We start from the raw sequence: 23,925 nt of genomic DNA on the forward strand, positions 1-23,925 counted from the left end.
AGCAGGCCTCTCACGCACCGGGACAAGTGCGTGATCGGCCGGTTTGAATGATACAACCCTCCCCGCCAAGCGCTCCTCTCGCCGTGGCAACCGCAGACTCGCCGAGTGCCCTCACCGTTGCCCCCCTGCCTGTTGTCCCACCCCGATGGGACGGACCAGTAAAATTCCGCCGTCCAATCGACCCTCCTTCGCGTCCGAGATTTTCTCCCGTTCCCTCCTCCGTTTTTCGTTCCTTCTCCTCTTTCCTTCTACATCCATCTCCCTCTCTTCGTGGGAATGGATCACCGCCAACTCTCGCACGCGCTGGCCGACGCTTTCAACGCGCTGGCCGACGAGGTGCAGCTCTTGGCCGACCGCAAGACCGTCCTCGAGCACAAGCTACGCTTCGCTCACGAACAGGTACGTTCCGACGGCTTTCCTTCTCGTCTTGTCCGCACCACCGTCTTGTCGGGCGCCTTCGTCGAACAAGAGAACGTGATGAGATATCATTAGCTCTAGATCAAGAGCAGCTTGCGTCACTAGCTTGCCTGCGGAGACCGATACCCTTTATTCTCTGATCTCTATGTTTGCTGGACGGTGCTTTCTGGCTTCTCGCCACCTCGCTTGACCGCGCTTCGTCGGAGCAGCTGTGCTAACTTGTGCGGTGCGCCCCCGACAGTTTCAGTACTTGGCCGACAAGTATGCACCGGCGACGCCGGAGATAGCCGAGACGCTGGCGAAGCTGCAGCTTCCGCCGCACACGGCCGTCGACAGCACCTCCCCCGTGCCACTCCCCCACCGCGCCTCGCCGCAGTCGCAGCACCGGCTCGCGCTGGTCATCCGTGACGGCCGTCGCGCCGCCAGCCGGCTCGTCTCCCTCGGCGAGTCCAGCAAGACGGCCGTCTCGAGCAAGGAGACGTCGCAAACGTCGCGCCGTGGGACGTCGGTCTCGACTGCTCTCGAGCAAGACTTCACCGTCCAAGGCAAGAAGGGCAGCCTCGAATGCCCCTTCAGCAAAACGCCGGCAGAGGGTGAGGAGCCTGACGGTCGGGGGGACGTTCCCGACGAAACGCCCCATCACTCCCATGATCCCATCTGCGCCGCCATGTACGAGGAATCGACCTCGCAGCCGGCACCTAGCGCCGCCGGCGCGAGCAAGTGTCCCATCCGTTTCATGGACAAGCACTCTCCCGAAGAGATCGCACACTATGTCGAAACGCACAAGCATGTTCTGCCGCGCAGTCATGAAGTCTGCCTCCGACGCTACCAGAAGAACGAGCTGCAGATGAGGAAGCTCGACTCCAAGTACGGAAACATTGTCAGCATGATTGAAGGCCTTAGTCACCTTCATCAGCCCATGCTTCCCGAAGAGGAGCAGTCTCTGCAGCATCGGAGTGACGTAGACGGCGCTTCGATCAAACGTGTTGAGAGCTGGGCCCAGGACGTAAGCGCCACGGCCGAGTCGGATGCGAGCCGCCAGGAACCCCATGGACAGCTGGTGGAGCGCCAAGGCCACTTTGACCGACCGCTGAAGGAAGTTCGCGTCGGCGAGTCCCCCAGCCGGCCCTGGGGGATCTCGGTTCCTGCCTATGAGATGTCCGGCCATGAAACCGAGGCGATGGCGTCGCCTCCGCCCGCCCCCGTGCGGATGACGAGTCCCGCTCGCAGCATGCGTATGACTTCCAGCGGCCCGAAAAAGTGCCCCTTTGCCCATGCAAAGCTGGCGGCATTGAATGATCGCGTGTCAGCTCCAAGGCCCAACAGGGAAGCGCCAGCCGGGCCTCGAACCCTTCGTGATCCGCCCGTCACGCCAGAGAAGCCGCCGACTGGGCGCCCATCGTCGCCTCCACCCATGCCGCAGCCTCACTTCATCAACCCCGGTGCCTCGAAAGAGGGTGCCGGTGGCCCACCGCAGATGGTCTTCGCGGGGCCGGTTTTCATTGGTTACCCCATGGAACAGGCTGTGCAGTTTATGAACCTCTATCGCGGGAATCAGTGATTCTTTTCCGTATGCTTCGTTCCATCTCGTCGCTGTAGCGTCCTTTTCGCCAAGGTCGGGTTTCCTCTCGCCCATGATTATTCTCTTTTCTTTCTTTGCTAGCGATGGCGTTGGGGGATGGCGTCTGCACGCCACCCGAGATGGGTATCTAGAGACCAGCTTCGAAGTGCTCATCTTGATTTTTCTCGTTAGCACGCGAAGCCGAGGCTAGTGAATGGGAAATGAATGAATTGTATCTTTTACGATGTTTCCTGTCGCTCTGGCAATGTTGCTTGCGCTCTGCCTGATTCGCAATTCTTATCGCTTGTTGCGCGGTCCGTCTATTTCGACAGGCGAGATATCTATGAAGGGGGATGCGCCGGTTCGTTTCCATGGTAATTCATCACGGATATGATTGACCGTTCGATCCGTCAGTCCGACGGGCGAAATATGCATGTGGTACGATGACGCTGATTCGTTCAACAGCATTCACGAATGCATTACTTTTTTCCAACAGGCGATATGTCTCTGAGATCTAGTCGTACATGCAGCTCTTGACCCCCCGGGAGATACCGTGAAGAGTCCGGCCAGATGACATTACCCACGAGGGGACGGTCAGCCTGTCAAGGGTCGCTGGGGGGGCGCTTTTGCTTGGTGGCATGGCCATGACTCCTGTCGTGGCCTGATTCCCACGAATCCGAGCCCTGCATGTCCCAAAGGCTCAAGTCATCATCCGACATGACGGTGGCGGCATCGTCCGGGTCCATCAACGTGGCATCCGTGTCCTCGTAGCCAGCATCACCCTCCTCCGCTCCGGCACCCTCGCGCTGCAGCTCGGCAGCGCGGGCCATGGTGCGGCGATAGATGATGAGGCCAATGACGACACCAATGGCACCGCCGACGAGCATGCTGGCGTAGTTGATGGCCTTGTCGGCAGCCGTCATGGAATCGCCCTTCTCGGCGAGGACGGCGAGGCGGCTGCCGATGAAGACGTGGACGAGCAGCTTGGGACTAGTTTCATGCTTGGTGAGCGGCAGAGGAACATGGCAAGTAGGCCGGGAAAGGAGGGCGGGGTGCGACGGGCATACCTTGAAAAGGCCGTGGAGAGGGCGAAGGAGAGGGGCGAGATGCTTGGGATGGTGGCGAGAAAGCCGTTGCTCAAACTGAAGGGTAGAGGGCAGAAGCGGATGCCCGTGAGGTAGAGGATGCCCTCTTTGCGAAGGACCTGGCCGAGGGCGATGAAGCGGTGGTCCTTGCCGACCAAGCGATCGACATAGCCGCTGAGAACGGTCCTGCTCATGAGGAAGGCGCAGAGACTGCCGGCAACGCAGGCCGAGGCGGCGATGGGCCAACCCAGGGGAAAGCCATAGACGAATCCGGAGATGGTGGTGGCGGTTGAGTATCCCATGACAGGCGGAAAGGCGGTGATGAAGATGGCGAAGAAGATGAGGAGCCAACCTGCCGGCCTCTTGCGCCAGGCCTCGGAGTGGGGGGCGAGCCAGGAGAAGAAGCGGTGGGAGTAGACGAGCATGAGGATGAGGAGAACCCAGCCGAGGATGCAAGCGATGACGGCGAGGGCGCGGTGCAGCGGCGAAAGGCGGAGGTAGGCGGCGCCGATGCGCTCGCTCCAGGTCACGTAAAGCTTCCAGCCTCGGTGCAGAAGCCGCCGCGGGCTGGCATGCGACCTTCGTGATAGGGCTGGCCGGTCCGAGAGACGGTGCCAGCGGCGCGACGAGGCCGCGGGCGAGGACGAAGTTCGCGCCGAGCTGGAGGCCGACGATCGGGGCGGGTGCTGCGCCCGCGGACCGCCGTTGGCATCGCCATGGTACGGTGTCGACGTCGGGGGCAGGAGAGAGGACGTGGAGGAGGAGGAGGAGGATGCAGTAGAGGACAACATGGTGGGGAGGGAGCGAGGATCCGTCATCCCGGATGGCGCTTCCAAATTGATCGACGGATTATCTTCCACAAGCCGTCCGTTCCATGTCGATGGCAAGCTCGACAACGCGGTGGGTACGTGGACGTGTTCGCCTCGTCGAGTTTCCAATATCGCCGCTGCAGGGGATCGATTGATGGATTTCTCGGTCGTCTTGGCTCGCTCCACTACAGCGTCGGCGTTCAAGCTCGGGGCTCGGAGGAGGGCCAAAAGAACGGACCCAGCGAGACGAGGCGGCTGGAGGACAAAATTCTCTTCCGACGCCGGAAGAACAAGGCGAGGTCGAGGTCGAGGTCGAGGTCGATGGGGAACGCGTGCCGAGGGTAGGAGGGCGGGCCTGGGGGCGCCGGATGGAGAAACACGTACGTGTGCACTCGGAGTATCGGTGCAGTGCAAGTTGACAGCTTCGGTTTGGAATTTGGATGCCGATGATGTTGGCGAGTTGAAACCCTTAGCTCGACTAGGCTGGAGGGAGGGAGGATCGTCGACTGGGTGGGTTGGTTGGTGGGTAGGTGCGTGGCTCCAAGAATTCTTGCTCTAGGGAGTAATTACTCGCTGACCTACTTACGTCAGGCGACGCGTGCCCGACGCTGCCACATGTGCGTTCAACCCTCCCATCTACCCTCTTCCAACATGGTGCTGTATCTACGCGCGCTACGAAGGTGTCGAAGTTGGATCGGCCCTGTGATGCGAGCTTCTTCTTGTGCTCTTATTTACCATGTCTGTATTGTTTTTTTTCCTACTCTATCTCGCGCCACGAAGGTGTCGAAGTTGGTCGGTCCTGTGATGCGGACTGCCTCCATGAGTTGTCCCGTTCACATGTCTGTCCAGTTTCTCCTACACTATCGCGCGCTCATTTCCCCTCCCAACCGTCATTGTCGACTGTCCGATCCCTTGGGAGTATCCCGAACCAGCAGCCGGACCTTGCCCTCGCCGATTTCGATACCTCGGCTCATCATATCTTCGTCGTTGCCTTGCCCCTCGCCCTCCCTAGCGAGCGATTTGTCCCAGCTCCGAGCGTCGATGCCTATGATGCCATTCAGGTCTCGGTCATCCAGCTGGGAGAAGTCGTTGTAGGCGTACCGCCACTCGTCGAGGAAGTTTCGAATCGCCTTGCCAATCTTGTCCTTGCCATTTTTACTATGATTGCCACAACCGACGATGGCGTAGATGGGTCGAGCCTCCTTGCCGTTTTCCAAGAGAACCTTTTCGAGATACTCGACGGCCTCGTCGGCGTGAAGGCCGTGGAGGTCGACGAAGAATTCGGCCTGGATTCCCCTCAACACCTGGTTTCGCTTCGCGTACAGCTCGGCGGCCGCCTCCCGGTGCGCTTTTTGCATCAGTTCGTTCTCGCTCTGTCCCCGAAGGCTGAGCGCCTTGGCCGCTCTGGCATCGTTGCGGTTCCACGCTTGCGCCGCGCTGATTCCCCTCGTTAGCCAACTCCCTTCGCCGACCGCGACGGGCCAGACGGACGATCGGGTGCCTACCTCTGAAGAAATTTGTTACGGAGGCCGCCGTGCTTCATGGCTTCTTGACGCGACTTGAGATACGCTCGGTTGACCCGTTCGCCCGTTTCCAGCCAGGGTATGACTTTCGGAGGAGGTATCGCCAGCGCCGCGGCACTTTTCTCGCCGCTTCGCTGCGTCGAGGTGCCTGGGCTGGCCCCGGACCTTCCGGGCTCGGCACGAGACGGTCCACCGGCCGGCGAGGGGGCCCTCTTGAAAACTTCGGCCAACGAGGCCGGCGGGGCGTTGTCCTTTTGACCGCCGCCGTGTCCTCCGCGCTTCCCGTGATGTCTCTTGCCCTGCTTCGCCGAGGCCGAGCCGAGCGAAGGAAAGACCTCGTTGTCGTCGATGGCGGGCGCGGGTGCGTTCATATCCAGCGCCTGCGGCCGGGGGCTTGCCGCCGGGGCGACTTGACGTGGTCCATCGGCCTGCACCTGCCCGAACCCCCCCTTCAGTCCGACGTATTCTTGCTGGTGCAGCGAAGGGAAAGATTTCGAGCTGTGGAGTTGGAGGTTGGCGTGGTCCAAGCTCACGCTGCCGGCACCGGCTTCGTCCAGGGACAACTTGTTGACGAGCTGGGACGGGTCGTGAGAGAAGACGCAGGTGTCCCCCGCGAGACAGCTCCCCATGACCCAATACCTGAGCAGCCGGTGTCAGCTCGTGAACTCACCCGTCGGGACCGTCACCGAGACGTGGACAAAAAGAAAAACGTACTTGCAGAGATGGCTGCTGAGGTCATGGCTGAAGCGGCAGTCGGCACGCAAACACTGGCCCGTCGATATGTAGAACTTGCAGATGACGCCGGACCTTGCCTGGCTGGCCGGTGTCGCCGGACGGCTGCCGGCCGATATCGACTTTCCAATCAGCACGCTTTTGGGCTCCTCCGAGGGTGCCGCAGCCACCGCACCATTCAGGCCCTGGCCTTCCATGATGGACGCGATGGTGGCGCTCAGGTCATATCCGTGCATGGCCAGCGCCGCTTCGATGTCCTCGTCGGTGCGCGTTTGCCCGAGGATGGAGCGCAGCATGTCATAGGGCGACATGTCCGCTTGCTGGGACGTCATGGAGGAAAACTCGGGCGCGGCCGCGTTCAACCCGCTCGACATGCCGCTGGACGAAGCGACGCTGGCGGCGTCGTCGTTGACGAGCCACTCAACGTTCTCGGCTTGGTGGTATCCATGTATTTCCGTCGCCGGTGTCGAATCGCTGGCGAACTCGTACACGTTGAGGTTCGGGCTATGTGGCATGGTCGGTGTGGCGAGGGCCAGCCGCGGGGACGCTCGCGGGGAGGAAAACGGCGAGGCCGTCGATGAGATGGCGCGGTTGAAGGTCGAGGGTATAAACCCCGGGGGCGCCAGCGGGCTCACTCCTAGCCGTGGCGAGCCGGTCAGGGGCGTGGGGGACCCGCGCCAGGATGCCGGCGACGGACGGCGCAGAATGGACTGTCGTATGGGCGGCGGGGATGCCGAGGCGGCCCCTCCGTCGCGAAACCTCCAGAGAGCGTCGAGTATGGCATGGTCAAGATAGGTGCCTCTTAGGTTCGTCTCGCTTTTGAAGAGCTCTTCGAGCTTGTCAATCTTATCCTCGTCCTCGAGGGAGGGGTCCAGCAAGATAGGTAGACATAGGTCGTAATGTTCGTCCGACACCATGATGTCGCGTATGTTCAAAATGTTCTATGGTGTTTGTAAATTCCAAGATGCTTTTCCCAAATTTATTATTTGCGCGAACAGAACGAAGACAAGTTCGGCAGCCGAGGGAACTTGGGGTTGAAGCATGAACGCTGTGAACGCATACGTCAGCTTTGCAGGTGATCCGGGCGCTTCGGGCGCAAGCACAGAAAGCCATAGCCAGGCTCCAGGTGAATGGCGTCGAACATACATCTGGACTGGGGAAAATCGGATGCGCTTGAAAAGCAAACGCAAGTGCACGGCGAGCGAAAGATGGGGGAAGCAACGCGTGTGGTCGATGGCAAAGGGCGAGATGGGAGCGATGGCGTGCTGCTGATGTAGGCGGCAACGAAGCTGACAGGAACTTACATTGCGCCGCAGCACCGGCGGGAACCCAAAAGCCAACAAGAGCCCCGGTGCAGTATCTGCCTTTGGTTGAAGGCCTTGCGAGGATTGCACAAGCCCCGAAGCCGGGTTGGGCAATGCAGATGAAGAAAGGTCGCTCGCGACGAACGAGAAGGGTGACCACAGCGCTGGGCTAATAGTTGCCTGCTCCAGTTGGGGCGGGGGAGGTTGACCAGAGGTGAGATTAGGTAAGTCCTCGCACCGTTAGCGGCGCCTAAGGAATACTAAGTACGCTGGGTTAGCTTAGTACTAGGTACTATTAGCATGAACACATGTACTCCGTAATACTGTGTAAGTAAGTACTTGTACAAGTAAGGTGTTCAGTACAGGCATTTTGTCCTGCAATTAGCAAGCAATACGAGCATTCTCAAGTATTCTTACTGTACTCCGTACTTGTACATGTACGTCTGCAGGCTGCAGTACTGTAAGTGTAAGTAGGTGTTGTGTACCTGTGATACACAAGTACTGTAGGTACCTAGTAGGCTATTCAGTGCCTACAGCGGGCGCAGGGCGCAGACACGCGTCAGTGATTATTAATTACTGACAGTGGAGGTCCCCGGAACACCCCGTCCGTGCGAACTGGCAGCACGATTACGGAGCTTCATCTCGTTAGTGTACCCAAGTACCAAGTGCCTTGGAGCACTATTATTAACCAGATGCCTACCTAGGTTAGTACCTAAGTAAAGAACCCAAAGGTAGCATTAAGCTACGCACTACGGAGTACGGAGTATTTAATTATGTAGGTGGCATTATTTTCGTTCGCGCCTACAATACAAGTACCTATGTAGGTACTAGGTAGGCATTTGCTGTACTTGCAGCATTACTTAGTGCTGTATGGAGTAATCGTAGTGCTGTACATACTCTGTACTTGCAGCCCTGTTCCAGCGCCAATATGAACTAGGTGTACGGAGTACTCCGTACGGAGCACGGAGCAATTAGTGTACTCCGTGCACAACACGCAGAATTACAGCACGTACTCCGTACTGTATGTGCCTTTCCCAACACCACGATCCTCTGAAGCTGCTGGCTGTGGCAAATAGCTCTCTTGGTGCAGAAGTGGTAGGTTGGTCCAAATCAACGAGAGCTCTGATACTCATGTAACTACTGCAAGTGCATGACTGCAACAAATTTTCATGTCATGTTGTGACCCAATTGTGCATGCATGTTGATGCCATCAAGAATACCTCCTTGTCGATGTCTCAAGTTGTTTGGTTCGCTTCGTCTCCCAGCATAGGACCAGGATGATGCCCGCATCCATTCAAACTAGGTCATGCCCAAGACACAATCATGATAGGACACTCCCAAGAAACCCGTGGAAAACATCACCATTTTCTGCAGAATGCTCTCGGTCAAATCCAGGCTCGCATTCGGTGATGGTCTAGATGGACAGATCGTCGTCCACCTGATAAAGACATGGTTCACCACGTGAAAAATGCTTGTCACGGTACCTCGTCGTCGTCATCCCCTCCAAATCCAAAGCTAAAGGCCGTCTCCCCCGGCTCCTTTTCTTCTCGGCCAACGACCGTGTCCCATTTGCGCTTCTTTCCATTCTGTCTGTCCATCATATCCAGCGCCTTCTCCAACACAGCGGGGTGCTCCTTTCGGAGCCTGGCCGTGAAAAGCTGGTACGGATCCTCGGCATCTTTCGAGAAACCCGAGACCTGGTCCGGCTTGTCTCTCAGGAAAGCGAGCACTTCCGAAAGCAAGTTTAGGCTGGGCGATAGCGGCACAAAGTTCTGCGTCACGGCAATGCCACTCTCGAGGTTCACCACCAAGTGCCACCAGCCACTCGGAACGTGCAGAATCTCGCCCGAGTGGCAGATGCCCTCGACGCAGTCGGGCAGCAGACGAGCCTCTTGGTGAAATGTCAACAGCCACTCGGCAATGCTGAGCGGGCTCGTCACCTCGCTGCTGTCTTCGGACACGTACACCCCGGGCACCTGAGCAGTTGGCGGGAACATGATCCAGTACTTGGAGCCCTGTATCACCGCATTCCAGGCGCTGGTGCCGTTGGGGTCTTTGTGAAAGGTAGAGCCACTACGTTCGGGCCCAACAATTAGCCACCTATGCGCTGGTCGCTCCGATCCCAGAAGCTCGAACAGGTCTGGCCCGAAGCAGTCTGGCCGCCAGTAGGCGGCGTCGGCCTCTCGCCCGACCTTGAGGCCCATCTTCTCGACAAACTTGCGATCAAACAGATAGAGGGGGCTTTCGTCTTTGTTGTGGCCCATGTAGTTGCAGTAACGGGAAAGGGTCCAGTCGACGGCCTCGGCACGAAAATCGACGTCGCCGTGGTCCCGCAGCAGTTTCTCGATGGTCCATTGCGAGCAGATGGGCCACTCTTGGATGCATTTCGTCAGAATAAATGGACGCTCCGTCCATCGTTCGGCATACTCATCGTACGTGAGGTTTCCATGCCGATGAATCTGATTCCTCGTCGGTATGTTGCGGACAGTCTTTGTCAGGTCAATGTTCGAGCAAGCAAATGGTCGGTGTAGGACATCGGAGAAGACACCGCCGCAGTCAATCTCCGCTTCTCGATCCTTGGGCAGGGCCAACACTGTAGATCTCCATGTCCCTTTCCATCCAAGGGAGTGAGTCTGATGCTTCGGCAATCTAGTTCATCCGTCATCAGCCATGAGCAGCAACGGCGTCGGTGTCGGCGCAACTCCGACAAGACACTCGCGAACGCCTCGACGAGGCAGGACAGACGTAGACAATACCTACTGGAGGAACAGGGGCTTCCAGAGGTCGTCCCAGCGGCAGAAGGCATGAAAGAACTTGCAGGTCGAGCCCAGCTTCATTAGATCCATCTGATCCAAATGTTCAAGAACGACGGCCAACATCTCATCCGGCAAAAGGGCCCACGTCCCCGAGCTAGCTCTCGCATTCGGACCATGGGACAGGTAACAATTCCCTAGAGGCTTCACGCCGTGAGGGTGAAGAGGAATCGAATCCGAGCAGGTGGTGAGGCTCGGCCCAAAGCCATTCGGCTCATTCTCCCGACACCCCTCCTGGCCGACGCCGCGAGAGCCGATGGCCGGGCAAGAGGAGGTGGCAATCGCCGAAGGCATCATGGCTGAGGTCGGTCCGTGGCGAGTTGGTCAACCGAAGCTTCGTCGCCAATGTGCCACGGAAAGGACGCAAGGGGAATGTTGAGCTAATGAGAACGGACAGAGACGGCAATGCTTCGCCCGCGAGCAGCCGCGAGAGCACCTAGTGAGCGTGAGTCAGTTTGGCTTGGGCTGAATCAATCCCATTGATGGGTGTCCGATGCCACACTCTTTCGGTGAGAGCAAGATGCGTGCGTCGTAGTCCACGGAGTCCAATGAACGGGTCCTCCTTCACGCCGGCCCACGAAGGAAGGCAAGGCGGACACAAAAAACGACGGAGCCAGCCAGGCAAGAAGGCCGACAGGGAGGTAGAAGGTAATAGAGGAGGCAGCAACGCACCATCTACCAGAGCGCTGTAATACAGTACAAGTAAGTACAGAGGTGTATCCGTTCTTTACTGCACGTACTTAAGTACAGTAATTACAGTACACCTGGGTGCGACTCAACTCCAGACCTTGTCGATAATGAATATTATGGGCTAGTTCATGGTTATCTGCTGCGGTCCATCCGCCCATCTACCAGGAGCAACCAGATGGAAAAATTCCTCATCGCTTGCTTCGGATAGTGCAGGAAGTTACCCCCAAGCGCATGTACCATAACCTACTGCTTTGCAGTAAAAGGTACTTTGAAGCAGGAGACGCATAACACGAGTACTAATCCATCTGTACTACGGCCATTAGTTCACTGTAACCATGTTAATGCTCGTTGGCCTACGCCGAGAGGTACCCTAACCGTGGGTCTGCCTTTCCAGACTCCATCCTGCTGATTGGCCAGCGCCGCGGGTGGGCGAGAGGAAAAATTGCAAGGCCGCCATCACCCCTCAACCAACTTTTTTTTCCCTCTCCCTTTCCTCTCTTCAACCTCACCAAGGAAATCATCAGCACCATTCAAAGCAACACTCCTAGGTTCTGTCGGCTCTCGAATTTATCGAGAGTTCAAGAGTCTAGTCAACCCCACGTTTCTATTCAGCGCCAGCCGCAGCCCTTCCTCCGTGAAGAGCCTGTCAGTTTAATATTTCCTCCACCGCCCCGCGCATTTTCGATATCCATCTAGATCGAGCTGCGCTTGATCTAGATCTTTTTCTGCACCACCGCAATCATGGCTACCGACAAGGGACTCGAGGATGTCCCCGAGGGTAAGTTTTTCCTTCACCGCTTCACCCAGAACCTATCGTAGGATGAAGGGAGTGCCCAAGATGCGAGCACCATCATCTTCGCGTTTTGTCAGGGGGAGGAGCGGAGCGGAGGGATTGTGGCCCCACGATCCGACTACTCCCTGTGCGCACGGCGCTTGTCCCCCGCAGCCCTTGCTCTCCGTTGCCGCACCGCAAGACTCTAGTCACTGACAGACTTCCGCCGCTATAGGACAGATCGAGTCTAACTGGGACGAGACCGTCGACTCTTTCGATGACATGGGTCTCAAGTCTGAGCTTCTCCGTGGTGGTGGGTTTCCATTCTGAGCCTCACACACCCCACCTCGTCTGACAGAACGCCAGTCTACGCCTATGGTTTCGAGCGCCCCTCGGCCATCCAGCAGCGTGCCATCATGCCTGTTATCAAGGGCCATGATGTCATTGCCCAGGCCCAGTCCGGTACTGGAAAGACGGCCACCTTCTCCATTTCCGTTCTCCAGAAGATTGACCCCGCGGTCAAGCAGTGCCAGGCTCTGATCCTGGCCCCCACCCGTGAGCTTGCTCAGCAGATTCAGAAGGTCGTCGTCGCCATCGGCGACTTCATGAACATTGAGTGCCATGCTTGCATCGGCGGCACCAGCGTCCGCGACGACATGAAGGCCCTGCAGGATGGCCCTCAGGTTGTTGTCGGCACCCCTGGCCGTGTCCACGACATGATCCAGCGCCGCTTCCTCAAGACCGACAGCATGAAGATGTTCGTCCTCGACGAGGCCGACGAAATGCTCTCGGTAAGTGTTTATGCCGCCCGAGCCGACGACGCTGCTCGCCCTCGGATGCTGACACCTTCTTCAGCGTGGATTCACCGACCAGATCTACGACATCTTCCAGCTGCTGCCTCAGTCTACCCAGGTCGTCCTCCTGTCCGCCACCATGCCCCAGGACGTCCTTGAGGTCACCACGCGCTTCATGCGCGACCCCGTCCGCATCCTGGTCAAGAAGGACGAGCTTACCCTGGAGGGTATCAAGCAGTTCTACATTGCCGTGGAGAAGGAGGAGTGGAAGCTCGACACCCTCTCCGACTTGTACGAGACTGTCACCATCACCCAGGCCGTCATCTTCTGCAACACGCGCAGAAAGGTCGACTGGCTCACCGACAAGCTCACCGCCCGCGACTTCACCGTCTCCGCCATGCACGGCGACATGGACCAGGCGCAGCGTGACCTGATTATGAAGGAATTCCGTTCCGGATCGTCTCGTGTCCTCATCGCCACGGACCTTTTGGCCCGTGGTATCGACGTTCAGCAGGTCTCCCTGGTCATCAACTACGATCTTCCCGCCAACCGCGAAAACTACATCCACCGCATTGGTCGTGGCGGTCGTTTCGGCCGAAAGGGCGTTGCCATCAACTTCGTCACGGCCGATGATGTCCGTATGATGCGCGAGATTGAGCAGTTCTACAGCACCCAGATCGAGGAGATGCCCATGAATGTTGCCGACCTCATCTAAGCAACACGCTTCTCACACGTCGAGTCCTGTCCTCATCGGTTTGCTCCGCTGTCGGGCACTCCCTGCACGGAAGTCTTGGCAATCTGGTGGCGTGTCACTGGTTTCTCTTTGCAGCTGTTGATAGATTTGCGATTCTAGAGAGACATCCGATTCCGCCTGTCTCGGAAGGCTTCGCGGTGGCTCCAAGGCGAAGATCGATACGGCTGCGTGACGAAGGCTCAGGAAGTCCTTCGCACCTTAATAGTTAAAAAAGGTGCGGCGGGGCTACCAAAAGTAATGGTTCTTTTTACATTTCCTTTGTCGACTTCGTTACTCCATCTTGGAGTCGCTTTTTATGATTACCTACGTACTTCACCTGTCCGCGCGCGTGTACGTGACTACGTGTCGGAAAAGAGTAGAATATGTTGGCCGTCATGGAAGCTGTTGCCTTTCATTGGCGAACGTGATGCGTAAGGATGGCACAGTTCGATGACATGACCCACCAATCCCTTCCAGGTATACTCTAATGGAGTCGAACTTGGACTAAAAGGCGGCGCTTCATACGGACTACCATGATTGAAGCTTGCATGTAATTATTCGCCATACCTACACGCATGTACGACTATTCAGCGTGACATGGCAGCAACATGTCCAGCATCCAGTAACGCCAATGGTATCAACAGAGCTACTCGGCAAAGAAATATCCAGGAAATCGCCCCTTCCACCAACCAACATGGCTGACTTTTTTCATTTAACAAAACCAAGAACCAGCCTGCCCTAGCGAGCATGCGTGAATGTGGTCGGCGCTGGAGGGGGGCTTCTGACGGCGGCACCCAAGTAGGCACCAGGGATAGGTACCGACTCGTACGTCGGCTCATCGGCAGCTTGCGGTGCGCGATGGGAGACCGTCTCCGGCGCGTGAGCATTGGTACTGGCAGCGGTATGGCCGAACGATGCCTGGTTGAGCTTGGGTGTGGCAGAGGGTGCTTTGGCGGGAGGGGCTTGGAGCTTGAAGTTTGACGAGGGTAGCTGAGAGACAGGTTCGACAAGCCTACCACCCGGCGTGAATGGGCTGGCCTCGTCAATGTCGGACAAGTTGCGGTAGGCCGATGGGGGGTGTCGAGGCGACATGGCGTAGCTGCTGAGGGCTGGTGACTTCGGGCCAAGACCGGGGGTGTTGGGTGCGGATTGGGTGCGGAGTTGCGCCAGGTAGAGATCGGAGCGGGCTCGATCTCGCAAGTCCATCGACTTGAAGAGACGGCGCTTCGTGTAATAGCGATAAAAGACGATGCTGTACAGCGCAATCGAGACAGCCTCGACGACGACCTCGACGACGATGCAGATAAGTGTCCAATTCTGGAGGCGACAGACCAGTTGATAGTCGACCTTGTCTCCGAAGACCTCGGAGCGGATGTTGTCGACACAGGCCCACCCCCACATGTCCTTGTTGTTGCTGTTGTTTTTGGCATGCTGGAAGAGAGCGGCGGTAATGACCCATAGGATCATGCTCACGATAAACTACACTTTTTGTTAGGCATGCCGTACCAAGACGGGGCAGGAAGGGCGATGAATCGTACCCAACCAATGGCAAACATGGTGTAATACGTATTCACCTTCTCGGCTCGCTTGTGCCCACCGCGGCAGTATGTGATGAAGACCAAGATGCAGACGAGGAGGGAGAAGCTAGCCATGGCAAGAGTAAGCTTCTGCGGCCAGGCGGTCTTGCTTGTGTCGGGAGCCCACGAAGGCATGTTGCTCTGCGAGGGAAGGGCTCTAGTGGCATTGAAGATGGCGAAGGAGGCAGAGAGCATGGAGAGAATGATGAGAGAGCAGCTGAAGCCAACACCACGCAGTGCAAATTTGGCCATGCGAACGCGGGTCTTGACATTCTGGAAGCCGGTTAGCAGCCTCATCGTGCTGAAGAAGGTGGGTTGGAGGAGCGAGCGTACCACATCCTTTACCTGTTCCTTTTCGGTTGCCAACTCACGCTTCTCAAGAATCTCCTCCTCGCGGAAGGTCGGGCTTAGGGGATTACTGAGCTGCCTTGCCGGGGTGCCAGGGATTCTCATAGCACTTTTCAGGGGCGATTTGGGCGTCGCGGGGACAGCGACGGATTCCAGATTGCCGGCACTGTTCACGTAGCCAAAGCCAACGTCGGCCGCCAGCGGCTCGGCCACGTGAAACTTCTCAGGGTCCGCAAAGGGAGATGTCATGTCGATGGGAGAGTGAACGGATGTAGCCTCGATAAAACGAGGCGTTCGAGGAGTCTTGAGGGACTCGGCAGACGAGGACGAGGACGATACGAACGACCTGGACGGTGCTGGGCTCAAATTCGGCTCCGAAGGTCGGATATCCTCCTCGAGGCCTAGACGGTGGGCGTTAGTGATGATCCTCGCAAGCAAAGTCGATCTTGGCATAACCGACCATGGGCGGCCATGGTGCAACGGGTCTACGGGCGTGAGAACTAATAGTGGCAAAACGAGACCAAGAGAGAGGAATGTATATTGGGCGAAACAGGCGTCCGATGACAAGGCTTCCAACCAGTTGCAAGCAGCGTCCCGGGACGGGAGAGAAGCAAGAAAAGCACGGCAGAGGGCGGAAGGGGGAGACCAGCTATCGAAGGACAAAGAAGCGAAGGGGAGGAAAGGACTCGGATGGGCTACGGCGAGTTTTGAGGGCTGTGACGGCAAAGGGAAGAAGACCAGCTCATTGGATAGGTCGCAGCCGCCGGTGAGGCAAGAACGGGTGAAGATGGCCGGTCGAGGAGGAGGCGTGCATGAGCGGGGGGGATGTGGATGGGGGGATGACATCTGATAGGGGGACGGAGGGAGGACCGAAAAGAGCGAAGGTTGAATGCCATGGACGCCGGGAGGACAAAGGAAAGCGGAATAGCAGGTACTACTAGCCTTGAGGTGTGGCGTTGGCCATGAGGTCGTGCGTCTCCGTATCCATACTCTGTATCTCTATCCGTATTCGTCTACGAGCCGCAGTACGGGCGGGCAGAGCGGGCGTGACGGGAGAACACTGCGTCGTCCAGGTTGGCTCTCGAAGGCGAGGGGGGGAGGCGTGAGATGCTGTCGAAGGATCAAGCTTCACTTGCTGCCTCAGCAAAGAAGGAAGCGGAGAAGATGCTCGACACGATGAAGGATGGGCGGAGAGTGAGGGGAAGCATGATGGGGCGAGAATTCAGTCGGCAGACTTGCCATCATTCACACTTTGGGCGGTGGGTGAGACGGCAGGCCGCAGAAACGGCAGCGGCGGGCGCGGCGGGGGTGAACCTTGGAGGTTGGAAGCTCGAAGTCATCTTACAAGCTCTACTAATGCTAGCTGGGGAGGGAGAGGCAGAGGCAGAGGCAGTGGGAGAGAGGGGAGGGGAGGGGAGGGGAGGGGAGGTGTGGAGGCAAGTGGAAGACTCTTACTTTCCTTTCTTTCGCCTGTACTTACGGAGTACCGCCGTGCCAATACGGGAATGAACGCCTGCTCGTACCTACCTATAGCGTTTGCATGCACATCCATCAGCCGGCATGCAAGTACTGTACTGTAAGTACAGCAATAATACTGTAGTAGGCATACACTGCATGTGTAGATGTACTTTCAACTACTTATAGGTGTAGTTGTAAGTACTTGCAAGTACAGCAGGTGGAAGTGTGTACTGTGCGAGCAAGTCAGTGAACTCTAAACGTACTCCGTATACCTGCACTTAGTTGTATACATGTAAGGACATGTAAGTACTCCGTACAGTACAGTAGGTTTACGGAGTACAAGTACAAATAATTACTGTACTTTTCCTGCAAGTAAGTACAGTACAGTACAGTACAGTACTTACTGTTAGCTGTACTTATTTGAATGCACATGACACACGAAAACGTACGGCAATGGCAGAGAGCTCAACGATGGAGGAGGCATGGATCGCCCACGGTTCGTGGGTGGGCGGGTGGAAACACGGGTGGATGGAGACCAAAGAATGAGAAAAGGTGAATGGACGGGTGTTGCACTCGGAGTGGTCCCGCTGCTCGCACCAAGTGCGGACGGGCGCGTTCCGCTCGCTGGTTGGCCACGGCCCCTGTCCAGCCGCTGGACCCTTCCAGGGTTCGTCGCCGCTCCAGCCCAGCGAGCGTCGTTCGGTGGGGGTTTTAGCGTGAGCGGTTGAGGGCTCGCAGCCTGTGCTTCCAGCGCCTGATTGGGCAACAGGACATTGCGCTTGGCGGTCGTGGTACCTGGTCGTGGCGCCGGCTCGGTGCATCTCACCCCCAAACACCCACTGCCGTCGGCCCAACCAGCAGTCGCTTCGGCTGTGACGACTTCTGCCGGCAACCACCACCAACCACCGACAACCAAACCAACCTCTCCTGCACTGGCTGGGCGGCAAGGCGAGCATGGGGATTCGTCCCCGGCATGGTGAAGACGTTTTGCCGTTAATTTCAGCGTTATGTGTTTCTTTTCTTCTTTCTTTCCTTCCTTCTTTCTTGGGCCCCCATCTAGCGCAATCGAAGCCACATGGAAGCAAGTAGCCATGATGCACCCTCCTGCCGGCTGAAAAGCGAATGAGGCCATTCCGCGTACTTCAAGTGTACAAACGGACGGCTGTCATTCCGAGTCTGATCTACAAGCGTTGCACCTTTTCTCACATTGGTGTGTTCAAAGTCGTGTGTCTCGGGAGTTATTCCACATGAATTGAACAAGCATACACTTACTTGCAATGTACTCTGCGCTCTCGTACATGGGTACATACGGTAATGCTAGGGATATGCTTGGTTTGGAAGTTGACGATGACGCATGGCGGGGAGCAGATGTGACTACGAGGCTGCTAGCGAGCCGTCTAGTACGTTCACCGCAGGACCGACGAAGCTCTGGCAGCTCATCTACAGCACTGGCAGCTCATCTACAGCACTGGCAGCTGGACACGTCGAACTCGAGGGACTTGTCCATGGACGGCTCACGAAAAGTCGTTGTCCATCGCCAGCTCGTGAATAGACGTAGAACACGCTTCCGGCAACGCACGCTCACCGCACTAGTCGATGCTTCATCGTGGCCAAGTCGTTCGGTACCGATGCAACACCCTCAGCCTGGACGCAGGCCGTCATCACGCAAGCAGTCCAAGTCATGCCCAAGGAGAGAATCTGTGTTGTTCTGGACAAATGTTGCTCTGGAGCATGAACTTCAGGTCGCCCTTCCATGCCCATTCACTCACCCGCTCCAAGTCAACGGCCTTGTTAGATGGCGTCGGAGTTTCCATGTCGACGAGGTGGAAGTTGCCTAGCTTTGCATCATCATGCAATATTCCCAAACCAGCAAGGCCAACCAGCAAGGTCCTCGAGCGCCTGTATGAATAGTGGCTGAAGTTCTTCTTCAGGGCGACGGCTCCTCCGGCTCCGCCAAGCATGCATCCCCGATATCTGACAGGACAAGGGCTGGCGAACCGTCATACTCGACCTCGCCATAACACCCCGGGATAGAATGGCCCTACCCGCATTGTAGCATATCGTACTTTGTCCTTTCCATGCCGATCGCTTGTTCCCGATCCGCTTTCGGCTTCATCAACACAATTCGTGGTGGGAGCACCCATTCTGGAAACGTACACCTAGATTGTGCCCAACAGCGCAGCGACGACGGCAGAGGCGGCAAGTATGTGAACGGCACAACTTGATGGTGACGAGCGTACGCTAAGTTGTTGAACAAGATGATGCAGGCCCGACTCTGCACCTGTATCAGCCAACATTTTCGTGACGAATGTTACATACTGCAATAAAGTTTGCAGCGCCTTCCCTCCCTGACATGGAGCCAAAGTATAACATGCAACGGTTCTTTGGCCTGATTTCGCTTTCCAGCTCTGCCTCGACTCGCGATTATTGCCACCAGTCTGGATTCATAGCGGTCAATGGGGGAGGGTGGCAAAGCGCGACAGAATGGCCAGATCTTGTTGTCCGTCAATATCAAAAATCGTAGGACACGGCATCCAGCTGCGACGAGCGATATCGTACGATGGTCCAATGGAGCTGGCGATTGCGAATCATGCGTCGACTTGCACGTTGTCGGCGGTCGAGCTTGCAATCAATGCACAGTAAGCACGTGCACATACTGTACATGTACTGCTAGCAACCTAGTACCTACCTACTGTACTTACCGTAAATGTACTTCAGTAAGTACAGTGTAACACAGAAAGAACGTCGTGTACTTACAAGAAAATACGCCTACTGTACTTACCTATACAGTACTGTATTGTAGTACAGTTTATTCCATACTACCTTGCTTACTTACAGTACAGTGCATTGCAGTTACAGTACATGTAATACAACTACTTGCTCGTTGGACATGATTGTCCATTGGGAATTTTGTCCCCTCCAGATCCTCACCTGGGCCATGATTGGCCTACAGCAAGTACCTCTGCTGGCCATGGCCAAGCCCTCATGGCGAGCGGTCGGAACGTCCTGCCGAGTTTCACCCGACGAGGGACATTCTCGCCACCTTGAGCTTATCACCTATCGGGCCCAAACCGGACTAGTGCACAAGGAACAGTCATCCCCTCCCAATGACTGCACACGAGGAATTTTGATAGTTGCAGCCGAAATAACCCAGTTTCTGTCCGAAGGCTCCAGCACAGCGACGACGTTCCGACAATCCCCCGTCGACGCTCCTGACGCTCTCGGAGATTTACCCCCCCCCCCATCTCAACTTGCAACCTACCGACGGGCGCCATCTCGACTTCGACCGCGACGCCCGCGCCGAGTTCGAAGATTGCCAGCAGAGCAGCCAGCAGTTGTCTCACGCGATTGCCCCGCCGAACCTTCGCCCACCCGCCATCACCATGTCTGCCAACGGCGACCACAAATACGACGACATCGAGTCCGAGTCCGACTCGGGCGAGTCGTTTGACGGCCACCACGACGTCGGCGACGGATTCGAGGGCAAGTCTCTCAAGTCGGCCCTCAAGAACCCGAACCCCGTCATCCCCGACAACACCGTCCAAAGGCCCCCGCTGCCCCCGCAAACCGATCCGAAAGATCTTGACGTCGCCAGCCTCACCCCCCTCACCCCGGAGATTATCGCTCGGCAAGCGACGATCAACATTGGGACCATCGGCCATGTCGCCCACGGCAAATCAACCGTCGTCAAGGCCATCTCGGGCGTCCAGACAGTTCGCTTCAAGAATGAGCTGATCCGCAACATCACCATCAAGCTGGGCTACGCCAACGCCAAGATATACAAGTGCGACAACCAAGAGTGCCCGCGACCCGGCTGCTACCGAAGTTACAAGAGCGAGAAGGAGGTTGATCCTCCTTGCGAGCGCGACGGCTGCAAGGGAACCTACAGGCTACTGCGACACGTCTCGTGAGTCCCCGCCCCCTCTGTTGTTCGACGTCGTCGCGGCGGAGGCTACCGTGTCTAATCAGCGTGCCGACAGCTTTGTCGACTGCCCCGGTCACGACATTCTCATGAGCACCATGTTGTCGGGCGCCGCCGTCATGGACGCCGCCCTCCTCCTCATCGCCGGCAATGAATCGTGCCCCCAGCCTCAGACGTCGGAGCATCTGGCTGCCATCGAGATCATGAAGCTCGACAAGATCATCATCCTGCAGAACAAGGTCGATCTCATGAGGGAAGAGGCCGCTCAGCAACACTACAGCTCCATCCTCAAATTCATCCGCGGAACGGTCGCCGGCAAGTCGCCCGTCATCCCCATCTCGGCCCAGCTCAAGTTCAACATCGACGCCGTCAACGAGGCCATCGTCAACACCATCCCCGTGCCTCCTAGGGACTTCAGCATGGACCCCCACATGATCGTCATCCGATCGTTTGACGTGAACAAGCCCGGTGCCGAGATTGACGAGCTGAAGGGTGGTGTTGCCGGCGGTAGCATCCTGCACGGCGTTGTCAAGCTCGGTGACGAGATTGAGATCCGACCCGGCATCGTCTCCCGCGACGACAGCGGTGCCCTGAAATGCACCCCCATCTTCAGCAGGATCGTCTCCCTCAACTCCGAGGCCAACGACCTCAAGTACGCCGTCCCCGGTGGTCTGATCGGTGTCGGTACCCGCATCGACCCCACCCTCTGCCGAGCCGATCGTCTCGTCGGCTTCGTCCTCGGCCTCAAGGGCAGGCTTCCCGAGATTTACAGCGAGATCGAGGTCAACTTTTACCTCCTCCGCCGCCTGCTCGGAGTGAGGACCGCCGACGGCAAGCAGGCCAAGGTGGCCAAGCTGGCCAAGAACGAGGTCATCATGGTCAACATCGGTTCCACCTCGACCGGTGCCAAGGTCGCCGCCATCAAGAACGACGCCGCCAAGCTGGTCCTCACCAGCCCCGCCTGCACAAACATCGGCGAGAAGGTTGCCTTGAGTCGACGTATCGAGAAGCACTGGCGTCTCATCGGTTGGGCAACCATCGCCGCGTAAGCTTACCCCCACCCCCCTCTGCCCGGCCACGCCGCCAGCTGCTAACTCGGAACGGTAGTGGTGTCACTCTGGAGCCCAGCACGACGTCGTAACAGCCGCGTCGAGCCCGCGCAGAGCTTGGCGTTTTGACGAAATTGCTTACCGCATTCCCGACATTGCTCGCAAGCTGTACTGATGAAAACGGGCAAGGCGAGCCCTCGAGGTGACGGTGGAGTAGACTGCCAGAGCTTCATGACAGGTCGGTACTCGAAAAAGCGGCGATGGGGGGGCATTCGAGGCGAGAGATTGCATCCTCGTGCGAACGGGGTCGTTTAGGAGCACGGGATGGCCGCATGCTGGTTGGAGATAGAGATAGGTACATTGGCGGGCTGTGGGTCTGTTCAAGAAGCAAATAGCAGTGTTCAACAGCCGAAGGAGGTCGAGCTTGGACAAAGGCTCCGATGGCCCGATTGCTGGTACGGTACTTTGGTGCTCTACTTGCGTACCTTCCGCGCATGCTTGACGAGGTTTTCTATCACCCCCTCGAATGCCTCGCGGTCACCGATCTTCTCATCTGTCCGTTTTTGCCAATACTCCAACGCGTCCTTTGCCGCGCCCTGCATGTCTTCCAGCTTCGCCACGTGCGACTCAAGCTCCTCCATCGTCATTCCGTCAAGGGCCTCGTCTGTCGTGGTGCAGAGATAGCGAGCGCCGACGAGGTCGAGCTGCGGCTGCGGCGGTGGCCCTTTCCGCCTTTTCGACTCCTTCGGCCGACCTTGGGTGTCCACCGAGGTGGAGGAGGCGTTTCTTTCGCCGTGTCGCAGTCGCGACACCCCCCTGGAATCCGTCGAGTTACGAGGAGAGTTGACGGTGACGTTGAGGGAGGGCAATACGAGCTTCTTCTGCTTAGAAGCGGGGAGGATCTCATCAAGGTCCACGGGTACACCGAGAGAAACGAGGAACAGGCGGCGCGTCCGGGACCGGATCCAGTCCGGAGGTGCCAACGGCGGGGGTGCGACGAGCTGTGACCACAGCGACGCCGATCTAGGTGTGATGAATGTGGATGAATCTCTCGGGAGGGGCGCTGGCGTTGCAAAGTCGAGTGCCTCGGGCGGGAAGAGAGCATCAATGTGCGGTTGAGTGGCTGAGGTGACTTTGTCCGTGCTCAAATCGTCAAACTCAAGTATCGGCTAGGAAGGTCACGGTGAGCAATGTCCACAAAGGGGTTAGAATCGTGCTCACAAATGGCAGAGCTGAAGGCTGTATCGGACTAGGAGATGGCGTTGTCCATGTCGCTGGAGCTTGTTGAAAGCCATCCTCAAAGTCGTCAAACTCATCATCATGATGGCCACCTTCGGCAAAATCGTCAAAGTCTTCCCCGAAATCTTCATCCAAATCCTCATTGCGATCGTGACTCTCATCATCGGACTGTACTACAATACTCGGCACGGAAACTGGACTGCGAATATTCTCGGCTTCGGCCGTGCAATAACTTGGCTCATGGTCAGAGGCCTCCCTATCCGCGAACTCGGGACCCTCGTCGCCCTCTGCTGCCGAGTGCATCATGGAATTGTCCGCAGAAACGGCTGGATCCTGATGGCCTTGGTCTTTGTCTTTGTCTTCTTCGTCATCGTAATCTTCGGCTTCGGCTTCGTCTTCGTCTTCGTCTTCGTCTTTGTCTTGTCGTTCCTCAAGCGCGTCGGTGCTGGGGACCTCGTCATGCACGGGCGAAGGCTGGTCGTTGCTCTCGTCAAGGCTCCTTTTTGGGATCGGTGAGCTGCAATTGATGGCCTCTAGAACAGATTTTGCATCGGCAAACTGATCATCTTCATCAGAAGACTCCGCTGCAACACTGTCAGCTTAATTGATATGTCAGTGACGGAGTGCGGTGCACGCACATGATCGAGGAGCTCCCGAGCTTGACACGCTGATCTCGGGCAGAGATTCGAGAGTCTCTGGTTCCTCCATTGTCTTGCAGCCAAGATCTATCACGAATCCCGCGTCTATAATACCTCCAGAACATCCGGCGATGTCGTCGTTGGAGAAAGTCGTGGATTGAAATACGGGAAACCGATGCGGCGAACCCTGCGAAATCAAGCAGCGAGATCCGGGAATCGAGGGGACAGAAGCTTCGCAATGAACAGGAATAAACCGGGGGTGTCCGTTCTGCGAAGGGTATCCAATCGCCTGAGGCCGTGGGTCGTGACGTCTGAATATTCGTTGTAGAGTAATGTGAGGCCCTGTTGTCTTCCAGGTCTCCCAAGTCCATCACGTGGAGCTAAACTGCACTGAGGCAGCGCTGCATTGCGGCGTTAATAATACCCCACACAGCGCAGCGGTGCGACCAGGCAGGCCTGTG

The 23,925-nt window shown here is 57.2% G+C and overlaps 7 protein-coding genes across 7 annotated transcripts; 3 read left to right on the forward strand and 4 right to left on the reverse strand.

The window, feature by feature from the left end:
• Nucleotides 1-276: 276 nt before the first annotated feature.
• Nucleotides 277-1,978, forward strand: DCS_05252 (uncharacterized protein; the record flags this gene model as incomplete). The annotated part of the gene is made up of 2 exons (XM_040802558.1): nucleotides 277-399; nucleotides 659-1,978. 2 exons carry the CDS (start codon nucleotides 277-279, stop codon nucleotides 1,976-1,978), a joined length of 1,443 nt encoding a protein of 480 aa, XP_040657591.1.
• A 602-nt stretch (nucleotides 1,979-2,580) lies between these two features.
• On the reverse strand, nucleotides 2,581-7,044 carry DCS_05253 (CCCH zinc finger and SMR domain containing protein; the record flags this gene model as incomplete). Its single annotated transcript, XM_040802559.1, has 5 exons — nucleotides 2,581-2,968; nucleotides 3,046-4,378; nucleotides 4,774-5,309; nucleotides 5,378-6,034; nucleotides 6,110-7,044. 5 exons carry the CDS (start codon nucleotides 7,042-7,044, stop codon nucleotides 2,581-2,583), a joined length of 3,849 nt encoding a protein of 1,282 aa, XP_040657592.1.
• Nucleotides 7,045-8,906: 1,862 nt separating this feature from the next.
• On the reverse strand, nucleotides 8,907-10,541 carry DCS_05254 (uncharacterized protein; the record flags this gene model as incomplete). Its single annotated transcript, XM_040802560.1, has 2 exons — nucleotides 8,907-10,080; nucleotides 10,192-10,541. 2 exons carry the CDS (start codon nucleotides 10,539-10,541, stop codon nucleotides 8,907-8,909), a joined length of 1,524 nt encoding a protein of 507 aa, XP_040657593.1.
• Nucleotides 10,542-11,675: 1,134 nt separating this feature from the next.
• DCS_05255 (DEAD-box helicases & Helicase superfamily domain-containing protein) lies at nucleotides 11,676-13,215 on the forward strand (the record flags this gene model as incomplete). The annotated part of the gene is made up of 4 exons (XM_040802561.1): nucleotides 11,676-11,712; nucleotides 11,942-12,019; nucleotides 12,073-12,497; nucleotides 12,562-13,215. The coding sequence occupies 4 exons, from the start codon at nucleotides 11,676-11,678 to the stop codon at nucleotides 13,213-13,215; spliced, it is 1,194 nt and encodes a 397-aa protein (XP_040657594.1).
• A 756-nt stretch (nucleotides 13,216-13,971) lies between these two features.
• Nucleotides 13,972-15,631, reverse strand: DCS_05256 (uncharacterized protein; the record flags this gene model as incomplete). The annotated part of the gene is made up of 4 exons (XM_040802562.1): nucleotides 13,972-14,712; nucleotides 14,772-15,083; nucleotides 15,144-15,559; nucleotides 15,619-15,631. The coding sequence occupies 4 exons, from the start codon at nucleotides 15,629-15,631 to the stop codon at nucleotides 13,972-13,974; spliced, it is 1,482 nt and encodes a 493-aa protein (XP_040657595.1).
• A 3,923-nt stretch (nucleotides 15,632-19,554) lies between these two features.
• On the forward strand, nucleotides 19,555-21,679 carry DCS_05257 (putative translation initiation factor eIF-2 gamma chain; the record flags this gene model as incomplete). The annotated part of the gene is made up of 4 exons (XM_040802563.1): nucleotides 19,555-19,629; nucleotides 19,784-20,523; nucleotides 20,597-21,583; nucleotides 21,646-21,679. The coding sequence occupies 4 exons, from the start codon at nucleotides 19,555-19,557 to the stop codon at nucleotides 21,677-21,679; spliced, it is 1,836 nt and encodes a 611-aa protein (XP_040657596.1).
• Nucleotides 21,680-22,060: 381 nt separating this feature from the next.
• DCS_05258 (uncharacterized protein) lies at nucleotides 22,061-23,534 on the reverse strand (the record flags this gene model as incomplete). The annotated part of the gene is made up of 3 exons (XM_040802564.1): nucleotides 22,061-22,756; nucleotides 22,809-23,410; nucleotides 23,465-23,534. 3 exons carry the CDS (start codon nucleotides 23,532-23,534, stop codon nucleotides 22,061-22,063), a joined length of 1,368 nt encoding a protein of 455 aa, XP_040657597.1.
• Between the last annotated feature and the right edge of the window lie 391 nt (nucleotides 23,535-23,925).

This window comes from Drechmeria coniospora, chromosome 02, assembly GCF_001625195.1.
Source record: "Drechmeria coniospora strain ARSEF 6962 chromosome 02, whole genome shotgun sequence".
In the NCBI taxonomy this organism is placed as follows: Eukaryota; Fungi; Ascomycota; class Sordariomycetes; order Hypocreales; family Ophiocordycipitaceae; genus Drechmeria; species Drechmeria coniospora.